Raw genomic sequence first — 22726 nt, 5'->3', positions numbered from 1 at the left:
TGCCCCAATCCTTCAAATTCTTTTCAATGGTTTTACGGATAGTATCACCTTTATGATTCTCAATTGGAGAAAAACTAAGTATTCTCTTATGTAATTTCCAATCAGAATCAATGAAATGGGTTGTTAGGACCATGTAATTAATATTTTGTCTCGATGTTCAACAATCAGTGGTAAGAGAAACTCTATACTTATTTTTTACAAACATGTCTCTCAAACAATTCTTCTCATTAACATACAACTTAAGCACATCTCTAGCCACAGTAAATCGAGATGGAACAACAAATCTAGTATGATTTCCACATGTTAATTTATCCACAAACTTTTTAAATGCCTTACCCTCCACAAACTTAAAGGGCAATTCATCAACTATTATCATCTCAACCAAAGCATCCCGACAACCATCTAAACTAAATGATTCACATACAAGTTGTGAAGAATTATCTCCAACTTTGTCTTTAGGTTTAAAAGCTAATGTCATTTGAGTTTGGTCTCTCTTTTTTTGGTAAGGGTACTTTTTGCAATTTTCTAAATGATGCTTCATAGTTCCAGTACCATTACGTTTAGAATGACATGCATAAACAACTCCACAATATTTATATTTAGCACGAGGGTCATTAGGATCACCATTAAGCCTCTCAAAGTGGTCCCAAACCATTGATTGTTTGACATTCTTCCTTATTTTTGGGGGATTTGGAACATCTTCTCTCCCATATGAATCAAGGTCAACATCAATGGTTTTACGCTTGCCATCCGTATCTTCGTCCCTTACGATTTTTGAAGCTTCACAACTCCCATCACACTCTAACTCCATATCCGTTGAATCCATTTGATTTAACTGTAATGAGAGTAAAAAAAGATATTCCATTTTAGTGTGTTAATTAAGATGGAAGGTTAATTAATAGCAAGAGATATCACGTACACACTTTGCATTCAAAAAATTTAGTCAAATCATCCATAAAAAATAAAACAAAATCCTAATTAGGGTTTAAGCAGAGATATTAGCATAATAATAGCTTTTGAAAAATGCATAGGCTAAGTATGAGATTTGTGAGCAGAGTTAATATTTAATATAATTAAGCAAATTGATCAAGTCATTTATTCTAATTCTTTTCTTAAATTGGAGATTCCAAACTCTACCCCACACTATTTTATTTTCTTCTTAGCATGAGTGTTTAAGTGTTAACTGTTAAGTGTAATATATATATATATATATATATATATATATATATATATATATATAAACAAAGGAAAATCAGCGTAGGAAGGGATTAATGATATGGGGGTGCACGAAAATCTTAAAAACTGATGTATTTGACAAGCTGGAAGACTGACAATTAAAGTAGAAATGGACAAAATTAATATATCATCAGTCTAAAGCTACAGTACTCAAGAGACAGAGAGTTGAATTGAAATGTTCATTAGGTTTGAAATGCCAACAAAGTTAAATGGTATATCAGAAGTGTTAAATTCGTGATTGACTCAAAGTTATAAGTTCATCAACTAAACATAAATCTTTTTAACACAACATGAATATGAAAACAAACATAAATCTTATGGTGGAATTAAAAGAATTTGGGTGTTAAATTCATAAATTCACAATATGAATAGTTTAACAACGATTCATCACAAGCTTATTTCATACATATATATTCAGAAAGAAAAGAAAAAAATACCAAATAACGATTTGGGCGTGCGGCTGAGCGAGGGTGTCGGGTTGGGCGTGCGAACGGCGTGCGGACGGCGGCGATTGCGGCCGATGGCGTGCGGACGATAGGACGGGGATTGCGAAAACGCTTCCGGGGACGGCTGAATCGCTGATGGCGTGCGAAAAAGAGGAAGATTGGGTCGGCGGGTCGCGACGCGAGGAAATTAGAAAATAGAAACCTAATTTACAAAATTATAATATATATATATATATATATATATATATATATATATATATATATATATATATATATATTTAAAAAAGGGAGTCGGTTCGGCGACCGACCTCCTATATTGAACCGACCGTCCTAAAGTCGGTTTTCAAATTCCTAAACTCGAAACCCGACCGTCCATATTGTTTTTCGCCCGCGCGACATCGATTCGTTCGGTTTTTCGGCCCACCATGCTCACCCCTAATGAAAATAATATTGATGATGAAATTATATGGTTATTAATTAATAAAAAGTTTTCATACTAAAAGAGAATAATATTTGAAAATTTACGATAAATAATAACATAATTTTGAATATAATTAAAATTATATATTAATTATTAGCATAAGCAAAGAAGTAATAAATGAAATAATAAATTTAATATAATGTAAATAGTGAAAATACTTTGTATTCAATTTAAAAAATTATATATAATTAATAATTATGAGAAGGTTATAATTGTATAGAAAACGAGTGAAATTTTGGAGTGAAAGTAATTAACCAAAGAGGTGGGCTTAGAGTCCATTCCCCCTCACCCTTATGGACCAGGCCCAACTAGCTGACAACAGCATTAATGTTGAACTTACTAAAAACCAAAGGGAAATTGGTATGGATACCAATCATATTTGTTAGAAAAAAGTATTGTTTCTCTAAGTAACTTAGAAAAATAACTTCTAAATATTATTAAGCTTTCTTCCATATGTCAAAACGTTTTCATTCTACATCTTCCTTGGTACGACATCGACTTATAAATAATTTTAATAATATCGTTAAAATAAATGCTACATATTTTAACTTATTAAAAAATGATATAATATTTCCTACTAATTCAATATATATATATTAAAGAAGAAATATTCACAAATTGAAAATTGAAGAAATATGTAATTAAGATACTTTGAGTGAAACGACGTCGTAAAAAGGGAATGGGATGATTTTAGATCTAAGGGCTAAGGAAAAGAGAAGAGTCCGAGGGATGGCCCGCCCATCTCTGGCAATGGCCATTACCGAGTTGACTCACTGGTCTCTCTCGCTTCGTCTCGTCTCTGTGTTGCTGAGCCCTATTTGCTTCTCCTTCTTTCTTCCTTCTTCTTTACCAATTCCAATTCCCTTACGGTTTCTCCTTTTTCTGCCCCTTTTTCGTCTTTTCCACTCTTCTTCTTCTTCTTCTTCTTCTTCTTCTTCTTCTTCCTCATCTTCTTCATCTTCTCGATCCGACGTTCCTTCTCCCTCCACGTCATCATCGTCTTCTTCTTCAATCCCTTTCGGACCTGCTCTTCTTCTCTTTAACCACACTTATATTTAACCCTTTTTCTCCCTAGGGTTTCCTTTGCCTTTTCCCTTTTCATGTTTTTTTGCGATTTCTCTTCTGGGTTTTCCTTTGCGCCTTCCGATTTCCTCTACATGCTTCTTTGGGTTTCCTCTACGCCTTAATCTAATCACCAATGAGGTATTTTTCGTTTCTTGTTTCTTCTTTTTGTTTTGATGATATTGAATTCGATATGTATATTTTGAGTGTTTTAATTGTTGGGTTTTTTCGTTTTAGTTTGTTTGGGTGAATGTTGATATTAATTTTGGTGTTTTTTGGGGTTTGTAGGGTCTAGGTTGACTTGGGTTATGTTCCATTTTGGAGTTCTTCGAATTTGGTAGTCGGAGGAGTTAATTGGGTTTCTGTTCTGAGTTGTGTTTTGGGATTGATTTGGGTTTTATTCTTCATATTCCATGGCTATTGAGAAGAATAATTTTAAGGTTTCGAGGTTTGACTATGAGTTTTCACCTGGAAGTAAGAAGAGTATTTCCAGTGATGAGGATGAACTTCAAAGACGTACCTCTGCTCTGGAGTCTGACGATGATGATGAGTTTGACGAGGCAGATTCTGGGGCAGGGTCTGATGATTATGATTCACTGGAATGGGGAGATACTGGGGTGGAATTTTGTCATGTTGATAATCAGACTTGTAGCATTCCTCTTGAGCTGTATGATCTTCCAGGTTTGGAAGATATATTGTCGGTCGATGTGTGGAATGAATGCCTCAGTGATGAGGAGCGATTTAGCCTCTGCAAGTTTCTCCCAGATATGGACCAAGAGACTTTTATGCTCACGCTAAAAGAGCTTTTTACAGGCAGTAACTTCCATTTTGGAAGCCCTGTAAAGATGTTATTCAGCATGTTGAAGGGTGGATTATGTGAGCCTAGAGTTGCCCTTTACCGTAATGGTCTGAAATTTTTCCAGCGGCGGCAACACTATCATCTTCTGAGGAAGCATCAGAACAATATGGTTAGCAGCCTTTGTCAGATGAGAGATGCTTGGCTTAACTGTAGAGGATACAGCATGGACGAGAGACTCCGTGTCCTAAATCTTATGAGAAGTCAAAAAAGTTTCAATGATGAGAGGACTGAAGGGTTAGAAACTGACTCGTCGGATAGAATATCAGGTGAGGGGTTTCCTCGAAGGTTCAAGGACAAGATAATGGCTTCTAAAATGCCCAACTTTTCTTCATATCATGCAAGTTCCAATTTAGATTTTCCTTCAGGGGGTCGGCTGACTAATCTTGAGGCACTAGATTACGGAAAACAGAATTCCAAGGGTACATTTAAGATGGCTGGATCCAAGTTTCCTTCTTTAATGGAACCCATGGTCCGCCTTCCTTCAGCTTATCATGATTTGGATATTAACTCAAGGCCCTATGGTTCAATAGGTGATCTCCCCCAACAGAGAAAGGTTGGTGGATATGACTCAGGGCCAATGCTTAGGATAAGGGATGAGACAAGGATTGGTGATGCTAATGAAGAAACAACCTACAGAAAGGGTACCCCACGGGATCGAAAGACTCCATTTGGTGGTGGAATGGAGAAAGGGGCTCTAGAAGCTGGCAAGAGATATGAGGCTTTGAGTGGTAACATTTTTGACAATTTTGTTGGACTTCCTTTGTCATCAAAAGGTGATTTATATGGAAAGAACAAGAATGTAAACTTGTTTCCGAAGAGGGGTGTTGTGGCTGAAAAGCCTGCCAGCATGAGGACATCCTACAATCCTTCCAAGAAAACCAAGTTGTCCGAAAATGCTCAGTTAATTGGGGATCAGACCAAGTCTATGAAGGGCAGTGTTTCTCAGGTCCCACGCAGAGGTACTAAAGTTGACTCTGAAGATCTTGCCAGTTCACTCCAACATAACAAGACTCAGGGGAGGTCTTCTGTGATGGATCCACTGCTTAAAAATACTGACTGGAACGTTAGGGGAAAGAAATGGAATACTGGTATGGAGCCTACTGATCTTAGTTATGGAACATATAGATCTCCCTCACCTCAGGTAAATGAGGGACACTTGCTCTCTGAATTAAGAGCGAAACCTTCAAATAAGAAAACTAAAGGAAGATTTGTCCAGAAAGGGGGATCAGACCCTGCTTCCTCCAAAGGAAACAAAAAGTTCGTTAGAGGTGAAGAAACAGAATCAGACTCGTCTGAGCAGTTTGAAGATGATGAGGATAGCAATCCTTTATTGAGGAGTAAGTTGGCCTATCCCAGTGTGATGGAAATTTCACAGTCTTCATTGTTGAATTCTGGCCTAGATGCTAAAAAGGTCAAGGATGCCAAAAAAGATATTAAGGAGCAGATTGGTAGTCTTGATCCACTATCATACTCCAAAAAGATGGCTAATAAATCTCCTCACGATGGACATACCTTTAGTGGAGCTAACACTATGAAAACAAGGCAGGGGAAGACTCAAGACTCTGTTTCTTTCCAAGAGCTATCCTCCAAAATGTCAGAAAAGAGCTACCTCCCAGTTTTGGATACATTCAGTGATGATAATGATGATGGGAAGAAAAATTCTAAGATGCTCAATAATGGCCAGTTGCAAAAAGAACCTAGCAAAAGGTCACGTAAATCCTCATCAAAAGCCTTCACTGCCGAGGGAAAACAGAAAGGCAGGGGCAACCTTGATCTTTCTGTGCAGTCAAGAAATCTGCCCGACTATGCTGTTAATGAAGAAGATGGTACCCTTGAGATTAGATTATTTGAAGACGATTATGGAGCTGATAGATTTCCGCAGGCAGGTTTGCAAAGTGAGTCATTTATGGACGTTTCGAGTGAAAGACCTGATGGTGCTTTGCTAGGATGTAACTCGGTAAAGAAGAAAAGGAAAGTGAAAGGAGATATGACAGAAATAGATAGAAAGGCTGACGGTGAATTGCAGAGTGACACCCTTCAACAAATTAAAGATTCCACTTCATCAAAGAAAAAGACAAAGAAGAGGCAGAAGGCTGACAGTTATGGTTCTGATGTGGGAGCAACTGAACCTCCTGCTATAGAAACTGTGATGGTGGATATGGAGCAGGAAACCAAGTCTCAGAGAAATTCGTTCCCATTGATTACACCTACAGTACACACTGGATTTTCATTCTCGATCATGCATCTTCTTTCTGCAGTTCGCTTAGCCATGATTACTCCACTCCCAGAAGATATGTTAGAACCCATAAAAGAGAAGAAGAAAAGGCATGAGGGCGATATCGCGGCAGAACTTTCTCATGATAATAAGGCAGATGTGAATAGCTTAGAGCAGGCTGAGGAAGTAAATGTTCCTTCGCTAACAGTTCAGGATATAGTAGATCGTGTGAAATCTAACCCTGGTGATCCTAGCATTCTTGAGACGCAAGAACCGCTTCTGGATTTGGTGAGAGGGGCTCTGAAGATATTTTCATCAAAAACTGCACCCTTAGGAGCTAAAGGCTGGAAGATGCTAGCAGTTTACGAAAAATCAACGAAAACATGGTCCTGGATTGGCCCAGTTTCTCGAAGTTCAACAGATTACGAGGCCATTGAAGAGGCAACGTCGCCTGAAGCTTGGGGTCTTCCTCACAAGATGCTTGTAAAGTTGGTCGACTCATTTGCTAATTGGCTTAAAAGTGGCCAAGAAACTCTTCAACTAATAGGAAGTCTTCCTGCTCCTCCTGCCTCATTAATTCATTTCAATGTTGATGAGAAAGAAAGGTTTAGGGACTTGAGGGCTCAGAAGAGTCTTAATACTATTGGCTCCAGTACTGAAGAGGTGAGAGACTATTTCCGTCGAGAAGAAATTCTTAGGTACTCAATTCCTGATCGTGCTTTCTCTTACACGGCAGCTGATGGTAAAAAATCTATCGTTGCTCCCTTGAGAAGGTGTGGTGGCAAGCCTACTTCCAAGGCACGGGATCATTTCATGCTAAAGAAAGATCGCCCTCCACATGTCACAATTCTTTGTCTTGTGAGAGATGCTGCTGCACGATTGCCAGGTAGTATTGGGACCAGAGCAGATGTGTGTACGTTGATAAGAGATTCACAATATGTCGTGGAAGATGTATCTGATGCACAAGTTAATCAAGTTGTAAGTGGTGCATTGGACAGACTGCATTATGAACGTGATCCTTGTGTGCAATTTGATGGTGATAGAAAGCTGTGGGTTTATTTGCATAGAGAACGTGAAGAAGAAGATTTTGAGGACGATGGTACTTCATCAACAAAGAAATGGAAGAGGCCTAAAAAAGATGTGATTGAGCAATCATCTGATCGTGGACTTGTGACAGTAGCTTTCCATGCATCTGGAGAACAATCTGGATATGACATTTGCTCTGATCTCAACACAGAACCCTCATGTATCGATGATGTTAAAGGAATGGAACAAATTTATGGTGACGTGAGGCAAAATCTGGAGCATGACATTGATAACGTTCATCAATCTGATCATGATGAACTTTATCCAGGTCCACAGATTATGAAGGCTTCTAATCCCATGGAAGAGACCAAATTGATATGCCAAGAAAATTCCACTAATGAAGATTTTGATGATGAAGCATTTGCGCGAGAACGGCCAATTGGCTTCCTAAGTGCAAGCATATCATAGTGAGTACTGCAGGTAGTTGTCAGTCTTGTATTTAACCTTTTGAATTAGGGTGCCGTATTCCTGTATGAATTTGGGTGTCTTACTGTTTAATGCTGTGGTTTGAACCATTTGCCTTCTACTTGTTAGACACTGTTCTATTAGTCTGTTATCTGTTTTTAGTTTTCTAATCTAAATATTTAAGGTGAGTTTTGTAAATAACAAAATAAAAAGAACAAAATTCACATTGAGAAGTTGTACATAATTCAAATAATCTCTGCATGGATCCACTCTTTTTCCGTGCATACTTCCCACAAGCATCTCAGTGCCATCACTCGTCAATCTTCTGCTTATAAATGATTTCACTGTTTTTATTATATTGTTGCTGTTACTTATTATAATTTTATGGGCATACAATAACATAAGGAACGAGTCATAAAGGGCTGTTGATCAATTTGTTGTTTGGGTAGTGTTAAAATGCCAGAGGACTTCTTTTCATAGGCACTACTTTGAATTTTGGACCTCTAATTAATGGCCGAGAACATATTCTGGATTATCAGAAAAGAAATGTTCTTAACCTGGTTCAAGCATGGAGCAGCATTAAGCTTCTTATCTTCTTAAGTTGTCAGAAATAGTTTTATTATGGAAAAGGTTCTATTCTGATCAGAAAAAAGAGTTATTGCTAATGAGTTAGATGAATATAAAAAGTTGCAAGTTGTACATTGTGCACTGAATATGCTTTACTATTTGACATTGCATGGGTCCAACTTCCAACTACTAACAAAGTTTCAACTTGTTTATCTTCTGCAGATCTAATTTGCATTCTTTCGACAAGGCTTGTGACAGATTGAAGATGCATTATTTTTGCATTTTACAGGTGTATATTGTTTTGCCCTGGTGCATGATAGAATTAGAGCCAGGCATCTAAAGCTTTGAGGGCCTTGACAATGTCCTAGCACAGGTAGATATTTTGTTCACATGTAGATTAGTTACAAAGTTTACTTCTTTTTCCCCCTGGAAGTGTAAATGAGAAAACGGACCAATTTCATAAATTTGGTTGGTCTTCTACATATTTATTAATTAGATAGATGTAGAAATTTTTTTTCCCCTTTGCTTCCATGGTTGGTTGAATCTGCAAAATGAAAGATCAGAAGCTATAGATTCTCATTGCCAACCATATACAAGTTAATTTGAAATGATAGATTGACATTTAGAAGTATGATCAAAGTCAAATTGAATGACTTTTTATTACGTGCTTTAAAAGTGTTTTTAAGCACTTAGAAAGTTATTCTATTTGTACTTCGTTTCTTTTGACTTTTGCCAATAGGTGCATGACTTTATGTTCTTTGTTTTGAAGAGATGGAAAGATTTTTTGTAGGTTGAGTTATTTCTGCTATTGTATATTTGTTCCACTAGAAAATGATTATTTGCCTTCTACACCTTATATTTTGCTCTGTCCAAAGCACATCCAAGGCATCAAATTTGATGATAGATTTCTGGTTTTCCTCCAACTAGGCCAAGGGAGTTTGTGGCAATAACAGAGTCTGTGATGCCTTTAGATGTTCTAAGTGCACGTGTGCTAAGCTGATGTCTTCAACGAGTCTGTTTGTTCCATTATTGGTCTTCAACGAAGAATTCCCAGTGCCAACAAAACTTCCTTCAAAGTTGGAAGATAATGCCCTAGCCTATATAATTTTAAGAATAAATTGCAGAAATGCCTCTTAAAATAACAATTGCTACGAATTTACCCTAAACCCTTGAAAAGCTCAGTTAGGAAGAAGAATGATGTACTAGTTCTTAAACCATACGAAAGGAAGAGATCCTTTGTTCAGTATGGATCCTTTATGAATGAGGGGCCTCCCATTCACAAAGGATAACGATGGTTTACCAGGTATTTGTCAGAGAGAACAAAGTGAAATTAACTATCGAAGCGTCAAAGGGATCTATAAACTATTCAAACAATTCTTTAAGTTTCAAGTTCTTTAAACGACGAATGAATGAGTTTCACTTTGTAATAACAAATTGAATGAACTTTTATTCTAAAAATTGGAAAGAGTTATTCAAAACAGTAATGAACTCATCTTTCATTCCATATTCCTTGATGGCATACATACTCATAATAACAATAAAATTTTAAAAAGGAAAGTCATGAACTCTCAACCAAAAAGTTGATTAACTTTGAAAAGCATTGAGTTCGTTCTTTCTTGTTCTTCTTTTGATGAAAAAGACAGTTATAAATTATATGCTTTAACCTTATCTTTATGGGCTTCAATACTAATAAGAAAAAGGAAAATGATTCTTCAACTTGGCTCTTTCACCTTTTTTTTGATAATTTGAACTCACAAAACTTTGTTCATTTTTGGAAATGACCCATTGATGTGGAAAACCCACACGGTTCCTCAATATCAAAGTTTTCAATTAAATCATACCCATTTATAATAGCATCTTTATATATACTCTCTTGTTAAATCATATTAAAATGACATTTTTTCTAAAAAATTAATAATAATAAAAATTTTGAAAAAATTTCCATGAATTGTGATAATATGGGCATCTCTAAAATTGCCTTTCGAACATATTAGTTGGAGGATTTTGTAAACTTTTTTTTTCTTTTTTAATTATTTTTTGAGGCCCCCAGGGGAGTGGGTTTACTGTTTTGCAATGCCATATGAATTGAATCCCATCTTCTTTGTAGAGAATTTATTTATTTATTTTGTTTACATGGGTCCTCTAAAAATTTCATCTTCTTTTTTAAAAGTATAATACAAAGTTTACATTTTCCACTTTTACCTAGTCACGGAGGTGTTTAAAAAACTCGACAACTTGACCACTCGGATTACCCAAGCCGTAAGTGTTGGGTTGGGTTAAATTTTGTTTTGGGTTGGATTAGGTTAAGAAATTGAAAAAAAAAAAAAAAAAAAGGTCGGGTTACCGGGTTGAACAAATTTTGATCGGTTTGACCTAATCCGATATGGTTATAACATATATATATATATATAAATAAAATCCTAGACTTGTGTCATAATCATTTAGTCCCTTATTATCATTAATATTACCGTAGAATTAGAATTGAAAAGAAAACGAAATTTTGGATTGAAAGAATATGAAACTAATAAAAATTGAGATTAATTTTGATCGACTTGGATTGACTCTTTCGTATCAATTCAATTTGGGCAAACTCTGCCTATTCATTGAATGGAAAAATAAGTTATTAAGTGCGGTGGATTCTTGAATTTGAGGATATTGTTGAGTCTTTTTTTTTTCCTTTTATATTTTTTTAAAGGAAAATAGTAAGTACTTAAAGACCAACCATTGAAGGAAACGTTAATAGAGATTTTAAAGAAAGAAAAAGAAAAATAAAAAATGCTTCATATTATGAAGTGATATGAATGGAGAAGTAGAAGATTTGATGGACCCACGGCCAACATCCTTCTTCTTCTTAGGACCAATACATAAATACATCAATAACTGTGTACCAAAAAGACATAAATATATATGAACTTGATAAGCAAATAAAATTTGGAAACACACAAAACAAAAATATATGTTTTTTCAAAAATATAATAAACTGGTAAAATATTTATATTAATTTGTAAATAATTTGGTATAAAATTTAACCTTTAAATTGAATGAATGGTAAATAGTAGGTAGTCGAAAAATTAGGCGGGTCAAATAAAAAAAACCGTACTGTTCTTTAAAAAATATTAATAAAAAAGAAATTATGACGTGATGGAAGGATTATGATTATGGTGATGGCACAAACTATGTATCTTACAAATAATGTGTATATTTTAATATTAAGATGTGATTTTTTTTATAGTGTTGTTTTGTTTACTAAAAAGTATTAAGGAGTTGTTGCACGTGTAAATATTATATACTTACCTTTTTTATATTTAAATATTACTTAATAAAATAATATGTTCTTTTTAGCATAATTGGGTAGTAGGATTTAAATTGGAAACTTCGTAAGTACTAATACACTTTGATGACGAATGAGCTATCTTCTCTTTTATCGCTAAGAGTAATTTAAAATGAGATTAAACAAAGTAATGCAATTTTAATATAGAAGTAAATATTAATATATAGGGAGAGATAAATTACCTCTTCAATTATAACAATGGGCCTCAAAGCATTTACTTATTCTTCGTTCTTGATACATTGTAACAATTTTCTATGAATGTCGCTTGAAAAAACCTTAGATCACACATTCATATTAATTATGCACGACAAAATACAGTTCTAAATGTGATCTAGAAATAAATTTTATAAAAATGACTTCACAAATTTAATGCAATAGAACGGTTTAAATCTTAAATAGAATGAAACAAAACAAAAAAGTGAAATAAGAAAATCAACAATGAACTTGAACCATCCCACAAAATGAAGAAAAAGAAAAAAAAAACGAAAACCGTTAATTTCTTTCCACCTACGTAGAAATATTTATTAGAAAGACTACTATATTATAATAAACCATTTGAAAAGTTACCTTTTTACTTCTAAAGATAAGATATATATACACACATATACATACATATATTAAGAGTTCTCATTATTAAAAAAATGAATGAATAAGTTTTTGTCACACCTCTTTAACCACAACAACGATAATAATATAACTTAAAGCATTCTTGGGCTTGAAGTCACAAATGACATTGTATCATTTTTCTACTCTTTTACGTGTATATATTCCAAGTCTTTCTCTCAAATCAAAGTATTAACATATTGTAATACACAAAATATATTGCAAAACAAAAGTAAAGTCAAAGGATGAATGATGAGAGTTGGATCAATCAATATTCTATAATAGAAATTATTGTAAGAAAAATAAATCAACCTAAATAGGAAGAAATTCAAATGTTCGTAAGAATATGGTTGAAGAGATGCCTTTATAAATAGTTGAATAAAATAAAACGTTACAAAGTCTTTTGAGATTTCTTCATTAATTAATATAAATTCGTAAGTTTTAGAAATTAAGTTATTGGAATAAATAGATAAAAATCTTTTATATTCTATATTGGAGATAAGAATTTGAAAAGATAATCGGTAATTAATATTGATTTTAATCAATAATTGATATTTATTTTAAAATATAGGATAATATTATAAATTTAAAATTTGGCAAGGCGTAGAATCGTTCAAAAATTATTGTTTCCTTGATGTACTTTTAATATAATTTTAAATTTAATATAGTAAAGACTAATAGAAGGGTCCAAAACTGATTATTATCATAAGCCACTTTTAATATAGTAAATATACAGAGAGAATATTTTATAAGTCTGAAACAAATTTTGTTTTACAAAGTATTTGTTTATTTGCTTATCCATAATGTTCAAACAAAATGTAAGGTAAAAAGTAGAATTAGAGCTTCCAAAAGTTAGTCCTCTGTTTTTTCTTGGGTGATTAGATTTTTTTTTAGTTTAGAAAGTTGAAGGAAAAGTGACACCTTAACTAAATTTTCATAAATATAATAAATTGTTAAAATATTTAAGGTGCGTGTAACAAAGCTTATGATATTTTCTGTTTGTTTTTTCGTTTTTTTCTCTATTCGTCTATCATCTTTCTTTTCTTTTCTTTTTTTTTTTTGTTCAAGATCGTGTATCAAATATAAAAAAATTTATTTTTTTTTAAACTTTTATTTGGTTATACAAAAATCGTATACTAAATATAAAAGACTAGAAATAAAACATCATTTAGATTTGGGTAGCCAAATTTAAATGATTGTGTACAAAAAAAATAACCAAGTGTAAACGACCGTGTACAATTTTTTTTAAAAAAAAATCGTTTAGATTGGGAAGCCAAATCTCATCTAAACGATCCTGTAGTAGAAGAATTTTACAAAAAAAAAAAAAACATTTAGCCAATCTAAACAATCGTGTACCAAATCTTGAAGAAAGAAATCGTTTAGATTTAGCTAATATAAACGATCAAATCTAAACGATCATGTAATCAAATTAAACGATCGTGTACAAACAATTTAAAAATAAATCGTTTAGATTTGGACGATTGTGTACCAAATATACGTGGGTTTGGTTGATGGAGCGGTTTTTATATTTTTCATGGTGAGCTTGTGGGTTTTTTCCGTTTTCGAAATTGTTTTATACATAATAAATATTTTGTTGTTTTTGTTATATTTTTTAAAACACTCCAATTTAAATATGTTGCATCAAAGACATGCCTTAAAAGTTAAGTTATATGCTCAATTGTTTAATTAAATCATAAAAAATATTCGATAATATAGCTAATTTTAGCATGACTTTGTGGTTAAAATGTCGTTTAGCACAACGTAGTATGAGGGTTCAGGTATACTTCTACTCCGTTTAAGAAGTAAGTTTGAACAGTTACTTACTTATTTGTGGATTTTTTTTAAAAAAAATAATTGTTAAAATATCTTTACTCTTGTTTTACTTTTTGTAAACGTAATAGAATTTAAAGTAGTTGTCCCAACCTATTTATCAATATACGAGTTAAGAAAATATGTAACCTCGAGGGATACAAGTTTTTGTCCAAAACTTTTACAAATCTAATACTGTCAGCTACATTGCAATGATTCCGTCAACCATTAGGATGAAATCTATTTTGCTATAACCAATTGAGATTAATTTTCTTAAAACAATAATAGTAAAAAAAGTCAACGATTTTAAAATTTCGTTCTTTTTATCCCAAAAAGAAATTGATTAATTTAAAACAAATAAGTAAATACGTGGCGTCACATTCCACGTCATCATCCGAACTCACAATACTATAAGTAGTCCTCAATGCCACATTTGTATCCTCCAAACTCTCTCTCGACCTTCCTCTTCTCTCTCCCTCTCTCCCTCTCTCCCTCTCGCGTCTTCTGATCGGAGCTCCTTCATATTTCTCACTCGCCGCTGTTCCTCAGATGGCCTTTTCCCCATTTCTCTCCGCCGCTTCACATTCCTCCGCCGACATCGCAGGCGTTGATTTTGATCACTGGTTGCCCGATTCTTCCATTAAGCTTTGGAATTCTGAATTTTCCGACAGTTGTGGCGACGGTTCACCGCCTTCTCCTCCGGAACCCCTAAAAATCCATCCATCAACTAACAACTTTTTATTACATCAATCTTTTCCCCTCCTTAATCATGATTCTCTTCAGTCCAATAATGATTCATTTCTTCAACGCACTTTTTCTTCCTCGTTGTCGCCACCGCCTTCTGCCGCCATCGATCCTCCTATCAACCGGCCGCTCTTCCCCGCCGGCGATTTTCAGGTGAGGGGAATAAAATTAACTAATGCGACTAAAAAATATATTTGGTGAGACCAACATAACCTCTTTTAGAAAAAAATAAAAATTTATGGATTCAACATATGTATTCAAAGATTTGGGAAAAAAACGTCATAATGTGATGATCATAGGTTTTGGTTGGATATTAGATTCAGGTCCAATGCACTCTGCAAAGGTTGATCATAACTGATGTGACGATGACATTCAATAATATTGTAATTAAAGACAAAAAGTCTATCAGTAACTATACAGATTTTTGTTAATTTTATTCTATCCTTTTAATTTTTATTATATGATTGATTAAAATAAAATAAAAAAAGATTGTGACTTTATTTGAATTTCTGGAAAAATTTATGCCATTAATGAAAGCTAATACAATCATGGTCAACTTAATTCCATGCAAAGGATCATTAGAAAAATGGCCTTTCATGAATCCAAAGAGTTTGTTTTATTATTATTTTTTAAAAAGGGGTCTTGAGTATAATTTTTAAATGACGAATGAGATCAAAAGTAACATATACCATACTATTATTAAAGACAGATGACTAATAAAAATATTCTAATAGTATAGTTTGTGGCCTTGACAAACATTGATCGAATAAGAACATATTAAGTTGTATAAAGATAAGTGAATTAGTGTGTAACTATTTTTGAATGTTTGAAATTGGGTTTTGAATAATTATATTGAAATAATTAATGAGATTGAAAAAATGGCGCAGCAGAAGAAGAATAATAATGAAAGAGGAGATGAGAGTCCAGTTTCATGCGAAAGTAGCATCACCATTATTGAAGGGATGAGCAGAGCTTGTAGGTACAGTCCTGAAGAGAAGAAGGAAAGAATTGAAAGATATAGAACCAAAAGAAACCAAAGGAACTTCAACAAGAAGATTAAGGTTTCTTTTTTCTCATATTATATTATTCTTTATCTATCTTAATTATTATATAAATGGATTAATTCTTATACAAAGAATAAACAATAATTTCACCTCTTATATATTCTACTATCTACATATTATTTCATAGATTCTAGATGCCAACAACTATATATATCAACTAATATAATTATAATATTTCAATTTCATCTTGATCTTTTTGATTTTGTCACATCTAACTTATATGAGAAACTCCGAAATACCCTTTTTTTATCAATCCTCTCTCTCTCTTTCATTTTAAAGGTTTGAAAGGCCATTTCATCATTTAGAAGAGGGTAACAATGGAAAAGACAGATTTTTTAAAACCATCCCAAAAATGGGTCCAAAAGCCAATTAAGCAACATATTTCATTCAATCAAAATCCTAGATGTGGTTTTTTATGCCTTTTTTTCTATAAATACAATAAATTCAATTCACAAGTAAATGAATCTCTTTTTGTAGGTTACACTCAGCTAATATTATTTGGTTGTTGGTTAAAGTATGCTTGTAGGAAGTCATTGGCAGATAGTCGACCACGGATTAGAGGACGATTTGCGAGGTACAACGACGAGGTAGTGAAGAATTATCCAGTGCAATGGAGTCACCAACGAGAGGAAGAACAACAACGAGAAGCAAATAGTTGCGGAGATAATTGGATCAAGTATTTCATTGATACATATTCCGCGAACCTTATTCCATGAATCTCACACAACAACTAAACTAATAATGTAGTTGTAGTCTAGTGTCATTCGGCTTCTTCCATTTTGACCTACCTTTCAATTACGTGAGAAATTTATATCTATTTGCTTTAGCTAATTTTTCTCTTATATATATATATAATTATAGTGATGTCATTTGGGTATTGAAGGGTATTTTACGTAATGGTTAGGTACAACTTAAGTTGCACCTAATCTTATACTTTGATCTTCATCTTGGTTAAATACAAATAAATTTCTTAGAAAAAGAACACTAAGAGTATTATATAATGTAATTAAATTTGATTTTATCAAATAGCTTAAGAACATCATGGCCAAGATGTCTTTTCTTTGATCTCTTGGAGCCTTCAATCCCACAATGATTGGAGTGTTTAGATTATATTAAATTTGTCTATACCCATTAGTTTAATCCTTAATCGATTATTTAGGACTATACCTTTTTAATTTCTGTTAACATTTAATAAACATTAATGGGACTCTTTTCCATCTTTTAGTGAAAGTGAATTGAGATGGATGGGCGTGAACATGTAGAGAGAGGGGCCATTGTTAGAATAGATTCGAGGTGTAGTGTTTATGAGTTTGAGTGATGGGGGATAAACGCCTAAGATAAGTCAAAAAGTTGAAAAGAATTTAAGTCATTGTCATTTAGAAAGAGAACAACAAAATGGATTGCAACTTAGTTTGGTGACAGTCACAATCTTTAGAATCGTACCCTCATTCCATATGCCAATAAAAGTTATTATTGCCTTGGCTTATTCATCACACAATTCCATTCCATTCCACAAACTCATTAAGAATATAAATATACACCAAAGTCACTTTTATCCCTTCCCAAACTACTTTTAAAATACTTCAAACCACTTCATAAAGAGGTTCTTAATTAGTGTTTCTGTGCAAAGAATGTACTTTAAGAGTACTAGTCGTCCTTCTAACCATGTATCTCACAATAACATAAATAAAAATAATCAAAATGATCATAATTTAACCGTAATTGATATCTATATCATCAACCATACTTGTCTTTTAGATAGTAAATATAGCAATAAGATCCGAAGTATTAGTAAATGCAAAAGAATTCGTAAAATGAATTTAGATTAGAGTCTAATTTATCACAAATGAATTTTGCTATATTTATAATTCTTTTAAAAATGTTTACACTTCATTATTATTGTATCTAAAACTACTATCTCACCTCAACTACACAACAAAGTTTTGCCATGTGACACAATAGAGATAAAAGATTGGTGCAGAAAAGTGGTAGTGTGGAAGATTCATGAAATCCCAAGGCTACAATTGGATACTGGTGGGCCAATTGGTTGCTTGTTCATTGGATTGGTAATGAGCTCAAAAACCTCTGACTTCAGCTACAAAAGCATTCTAAAAGATTGCATTTAACTAAATCTAGTTCCAGATTATGTTAAGATTTAAGACAAGAATAGCATATACTAAAATAAATGTTAGAAAAATCACTGTTGTTTGCTATAAAAGTAAAAACTAAACCATCCCCTTTACAGGAGAAAAAGAATCTATAACTAGATTTTTCCTCCACAAGGGATGAGTTTTATGTGTAATTCAAGACAAAATTATGCTTTTAACAAATGAAAAGTAATTTTCAAATTTATAGAACTATATAGTAAAATAATTAGACTAGTTCAAAATTTTGCTAAAAACTATAATTGAACTGTCTTCCTAAAATAAAAATCAAGCCCAAAAGAAAAAAGAAAAAGATGGATAAAATGTGCTTCTATCCTAAATGGAATAATTAAAGTAGATTTGACCCCTACGGCATTCCTTTTCATTCCTTCGTATTAACCGACCCATAATGGGAAGATTGGTGAATTTGATTGAAATTTTCAACTTTAAATTCTTCGGTGATAATGGCAAAAACTATATCCTGAATAAATAGAGACATGACTGCACAAAAACATAAATAATATAAATTTAAGTTCTCAACCATTGTGCATATTTTTATTTACTCACTTTCTAGAAAAAGCCACACTTCAATCAGCAAATATTGAAAGAGTAGATGATAATTGGTACCTTATCAACTGAGCTAAGCTTGAACAAATGTGTGAAAGAGTCGTCACTATGTAAGCTTGAATTCACTTCAATCATGTCAATTTGAGTTTATCATCCAATCAAAGGTCGATAGTTCAATCCCTTCCTCCCACTATTTCTGGATTGAAAAAATGGACTTTGGCCGCTGGAAAACTAGAAACAACGAAGTTCATATTTTTTTTCATCTTTACATGCCAAGATATTGAATGTCCTATGACTTCTCTAGCATCATATATACAATGTTGGTCAAAACACTCAATACAATGTTATGGGGGGAAAAAGGAAGGAAGAAAGAACAACCTTTCGTTATTTGATATCAAAAAACAATTCATGGAGATCAAATTGGTGCGAAATGCATACCCAAGGTATTATAAACAGGATGGAAGAATATAAACCAAGAAAAATAAAACCAAAGAAAAATTTACTGCTAGCATTTAGTTTTGCGGGCCTTCTTGAAGGCTAGGTGATTGATTGAGCGCTTAAATGGAAGCAATAGCCCCAGGTGATGCCTCCTCCGTTTTGATCTGCATTTTTCTATATTTGTTTTGCAAGCTTTCTTGAAGGGCAGAGGGATTAACCGTCGGAGAGGAAGCTTCGATGCTGGATGATGTCTTTCCCGTTTTGATAAATGTTTCCCTGCATTTGCTAGTTTAAAAAAAAGTAGAATAAAATAAAAATCAAACAATAATCAAGAGCTTCACTCGGGTTTCATAGTTCAGAGAATCAAATAGGAAAATAAAACAGAGTTCAATCAACATGGAGGTTTCTGTTGGTGTATCCCAAACTAAAAGTCGTCAGCAAAAAGAGTAATGTATAAGGAAAGAGTAATAATAATCTGTGGTGTTACGATGAAGAGGTAAGCTTGTTTGTTGCATTCTATGTCAATTGTTCGGTGATGCCTAATAAATATTAATGTTAACGGTTTAATCTATATACAATTCTCAAGAAAATAAACTCAAAGTATCCAAAAGGGAAGAATAAAGGCAGTGGTCGACAACAAACAAATTTCCATGTCTTATATCTTGGTGGGAGTTAGTCAGGTACCTGTGGACATCACGCTAGTGATAGGCTGATCTGAAGGCTGTTGTGTGATCTGCGGGTCAGCGTCTCCACTTTCTTGATCGTCCATTAACACATCAGATGTTTGTTGATAATGATCTATAGTGTCACTCGTGCAAGAATCAAGGGGAGAAACCTGATTTTCGGCTACTGCCACCTCCGCAGGCTCCCCAAGTCTTGCACTATGTAAACATTCTTCAGCTGTCAATGTAACGTCTACTACCATTCCCACATGCTCTTGATCTTCTGAAATCAAATTAGTTGAATTCTTTTCTATACACACATCTTCTGAATCAGACAGTGTAACAGAATTTTCTAGACCATATTCATTCTGATAAGAATCAAGATCCTCTATTTTTAAAGTTTCTGTTCTGTCATTCCCGAAAGCAACAGTTGATACATCTTTGGTAGATGTAGGAGAATGCACAAGCTCATTTGTTGATACTACATTTAACTCGCTAGTCAGTGTCGGGTTTTTTGGTTGCAGATTATCAACATCCATTTCAATAGGTTCTTCCTGCATTAAGATCTCAGGCGGCACAATTTCATCAACATTGCTTTTTTGTTCCTCGGAATTACTAGGAAGTTCTTCTGCATTACCATGTGAATGTGAAATTTTAGAATTTTCAATTATAGAGGATAGACGATCAGATAAAGGACGGTGTTCTTCATCAAGAGTATGGGACTGTTGAATTACTCCATTTACTGCGATCTGTGGCTCAATGGCATCAGTAACAGGCAACAAATCTTGCTTATCATTCAACGAAAGTTTTGCCTCAGAGCATTCTGTTACATTCTTGACTAGAAAACCTTGTGGTGGCATTACTCCATTTACTGCAATCTGTGGCTCAATGGCATCAGTAACAGGCAACAAATCTTGCTTATCATTCAGCGAAAGTTTTGCCTCAGAGCATTCTATTACATCCTTGACTAGAAAACCTTGTGGTGGCAGGTTGTCAACTATTGAAGTGAAGTCGATGGCTTTCACATTTTTTGATTTTTCATTAGAAGCAGCAAAAGATTTAGCTATATCATCCAATAGCAAATCACCTTCTCCACTTGACATAGGATCCCATTTGAACAAATCCACTGACCAAGGGTCATTCAGATCTAATTTATCATCTGATGATATCCTTTCAACTCGAATGGTCTCCTTGTAGAACTGCTTTCTCTTTAGAGCATTAGCTATGAGATTCCTGAAATGCAGAAAATATGAAGAGTAGCTAAATATTAATGGGTATTCTTTACAAACTACAAGAGGTTTCTTTTAGGTATTCTTTTAAAGTTCTCGTACCTACAATTTTTTGAAACAGCAGCTTTTGCACGTTCCATAGAGACACCAAGCAATGATGACAAGTTCGCAACATCGTAAGGTCCTCTGATTTCATTTACAGAGGGGGTAGCACTGGATAATATGAGATTTTTTCCATTTGTCCAATCCACCAAGATCTGAAAGTTCAACAGACTAAAAATCAGATGTTGAAATAAGTTCGTTAAAGATAAGAAAGAAATGTCATATCTTAACATAAGCAAGATATCAGAGCATAACACTTCTAGTAGACCATTGGTCCACTGCAACAAGCAACAGCGTGCAGACAAGCTTGGGGTGAAAGATGCAGACATGTCAAAGAAAGCGATAAACCAATTTTTTAGGGAGGTACACATAATACTTTTATATTAAATATACATGCTTTTATCTATTTTCAACAATTATATACATATAGTTTTTTAGAAGGAAACATATACCTAAAGTGTCCATAAAAAAAACCCAAAACAAAAGCATGCTTTTTGGATATGAAAATTGGCATCACTAAGGAATGGCATAACTAGTCGAGGGATAAATCTTGGTCCAACATTCAGTACACCATCTCTATAAACCGAACTAGAACCGTGATGCATCTTCAACAAAAAGGATTAATCGTTATGGTCACAGAAAAATGAAATTAGGCTCCCATGATGGTGTAATACCCCGTACAAACTTCCATCTCACCTTAGCAGTGGATATCATTTGCCTCCTTTCATGAACATCCGAAAGAAGATCAGAGTACATGATTTCAAAGTAAACTCCACGCTGCATGAAAAAGGAAAATAGCCAAAAGATAGACGTCAATCGACACGGACTAAACTTATATAATTCATCTATCTATGATCATAATAATTCAAGTAGATCAAAACACGAAAGAATAATGGTTGACAAACCTTAATTGCAGATATTATCGAACCTTGCTTCAACCTGAAAGGCAGTTTCTCCGCAAAATCAATGGCAATTATATCTATCTACGTGATGAAAAATACAACTAATATGAATATAATGTAAAATCAAATCAAATCAAATATGATAAGTCCGAATTAGAAAACATGTTAAATATGCAAGCACTAGTCTCTCTCAACGCAAAACAAGATCATTGAATAATCCAGAAAAAGATTGCTATAATTTACAAGTACAAAACATGATAAATACGACAAACCTCCAATTTCTCGCAAGCCTGTTCGAAGGCATACTGATTAAGAGGCTTAACAGCAATCAAATCGTAGGTCTTGAGAATAAGGTTGCCAGAATTGACGGCCAGAACCTCGCTATTAGTGTTGATAGAAATAGTAAGACGCGTGTACTGACGGAAAGGAGAAGACCGTGGGACGCCGAGAAGATCGCGGTGGAACTCTACGGAAGCGGAGAAGGATGGAAGGATACTGTGAAGTGATGAAACGTTGAGAACGGGAATAGAACAGCGATCCCGGTCGGACATTACTCCTTTGATTGTACGGTTGTAGGCGATACCGGAGTAGCCGAGCTCCATGATTTTGGCCACAGTCTTGATGCGATTAGCACTGCTTGAAGATGAAGATGAATGGTCATCGTAGGGTATGTTGAGGTCGAAGAAACCCATGGCTATTGAGAAGAAGAAGAAGCCTCAGGGTTTAAGGAGAAAGGAGAATGCAACTATGTAGAGCACTCGAAAGAAGTAGGAG

The 22726-nt window shown here is 33.9% G+C and overlaps 3 protein-coding genes across 8 annotated transcripts; 2 read left to right on the top strand and 1 right to left on the bottom strand.

The window, feature by feature from the left end:
- The first annotated feature begins 2879 nt into the window (after positions 1-2879).
- On the top strand, positions 2880-8988 carry LOC103501890 (uncharacterized). Of its 3 annotated transcripts, none has more exons than XM_051079307.1 (3): positions 2880-3366; positions 3514-6962; positions 7036-8086. In XM_051079307.1, exons 2-3 carry the CDS (start codon positions 3639-3641, stop codon positions 7066-7068), a joined length of 3357 nt encoding a protein of 1118 aa, XP_050935264.1. In that variant the 5' UTR covers positions 2880-3366; positions 3514-3638; the 3' UTR covers positions 7069-8086. The 3 variants fall into 3 exon arrangements, with proteins under 3 accessions (XP_050935264.1, XP_008463855.2, XP_016903113.2); XM_008465633.3 differs by adding an exon at positions 8580-8988 and having other exon boundaries at positions 2882-3366; positions 3514-7792; XM_017047624.2 differs by having other exon boundaries at positions 2882-3366; positions 3514-8086.
- Positions 8989-14546: 5558 nt separating this feature from the next.
- Positions 14547-16945, top strand: LOC103501889 (zinc finger protein CONSTANS-LIKE 1). 2 transcript variants are annotated; one of them, XM_008465630.3, is made up of 3 exons: positions 14547-14997; positions 15732-15905; positions 16424-16945. In XM_008465630.3, exons 1-3 carry the CDS (start codon positions 14650-14652, stop codon positions 16622-16624), a joined length of 723 nt encoding a protein of 240 aa, XP_008463852.2. In that variant the 5' UTR covers positions 14547-14649; the 3' UTR covers positions 16625-16945. The 2 variants fall into 2 exon arrangements, with proteins under 2 accessions (XP_008463852.2, XP_008463853.2); XM_008465631.3 differs by having other exon boundaries at positions 14550-14997; positions 15735-15905.
- A 1898-nt stretch (positions 16946-18843) lies between these two features.
- On the bottom strand, positions 18844-22703 carry LOC103501887 (uncharacterized). 3 transcript variants are annotated; one of them, XM_051091669.1, is made up of 6 exons: positions 22225-22703; positions 21956-22033; positions 21747-21827; positions 21051-21205; positions 19742-20952; positions 18844-19342 (listed from the first exon to the last, which is right to left on the bottom strand). In XM_051091669.1, exons 1-6 carry the CDS (start codon positions 22642-22644, stop codon positions 19125-19127), a joined length of 2163 nt encoding a protein of 720 aa, XP_050947626.1. In that variant the 5' UTR covers positions 22645-22703; the 3' UTR covers positions 18844-19124. The 3 variants fall into 3 exon arrangements, with proteins under 3 accessions (XP_050947626.1, XP_050947627.1, XP_050947628.1); XM_051091670.1 differs by having other exon boundaries at positions 18844-19333; XM_051091671.1 differs by having other exon boundaries at positions 21956-21989; positions 22225-22674.
- Positions 22704-22726: the final 23 nt, after the last annotated feature.

Source organism: Cucumis melo, chromosome 11 (genome assembly GCF_025177605.1).
Source record: "Cucumis melo cultivar AY chromosome 11, USDA_Cmelo_AY_1.0, whole genome shotgun sequence".
NCBI lineage: Eukaryota > Viridiplantae > Streptophyta > Magnoliopsida > Cucurbitales > Cucurbitaceae > Cucumis > Cucumis melo.
Note: the sequence above shows the minus strand (reverse complement) of the source record. Positions and strands in the feature narration are given on the sequence as shown.

Coding starts and splice junctions, on each gene's coding strand:
- LOC103501890 (XM_008465633.3), top strand. CDS start 3,639: ATGGCTATTGAGAAGAATAATTTTAAGGTTTCGAGGTTTGACTATGAG.
- LOC103501889 (XM_008465630.3), top strand. CDS start 14,650: ATGGCCTTTTCCCCATTTCTCTCCGCCGCTTCACATTCCTCCGCCGAC. Junction 14,998..15,731: donor TCCCCGCCGGCGATTTTCAG/GTGAGGGGAATA, acceptor AAAATGGCGCAG/CAGAAGAAGAATAATAATGA. Junction 15,906..16,423: donor ACTTCAACAAGAAGATTAAG/GTTTCTTTTTTC, acceptor TGTTGGTTAAAG/TATGCTTGTAGGAAGTCATT.
- LOC103501887 (XM_051091669.1), bottom strand. CDS start 22,644: ATGGGTTTCTTCGACCTCAACATACCCTACGATGACCATTCATCTTCA. Junction 22,034..22,224: donor AGGCTTGCGAGAAATTGGAG/GTTTGTCGTATT, acceptor TTCATCACGTAG/ATAGATATAATTGCCATTGA. Junction 21,206..21,746: donor AAATGATATCCACTGCTAAG/GTGAGATGGAAG, acceptor TTGAACTTTCAG/ATCTTGGTGGATTGGACAAA.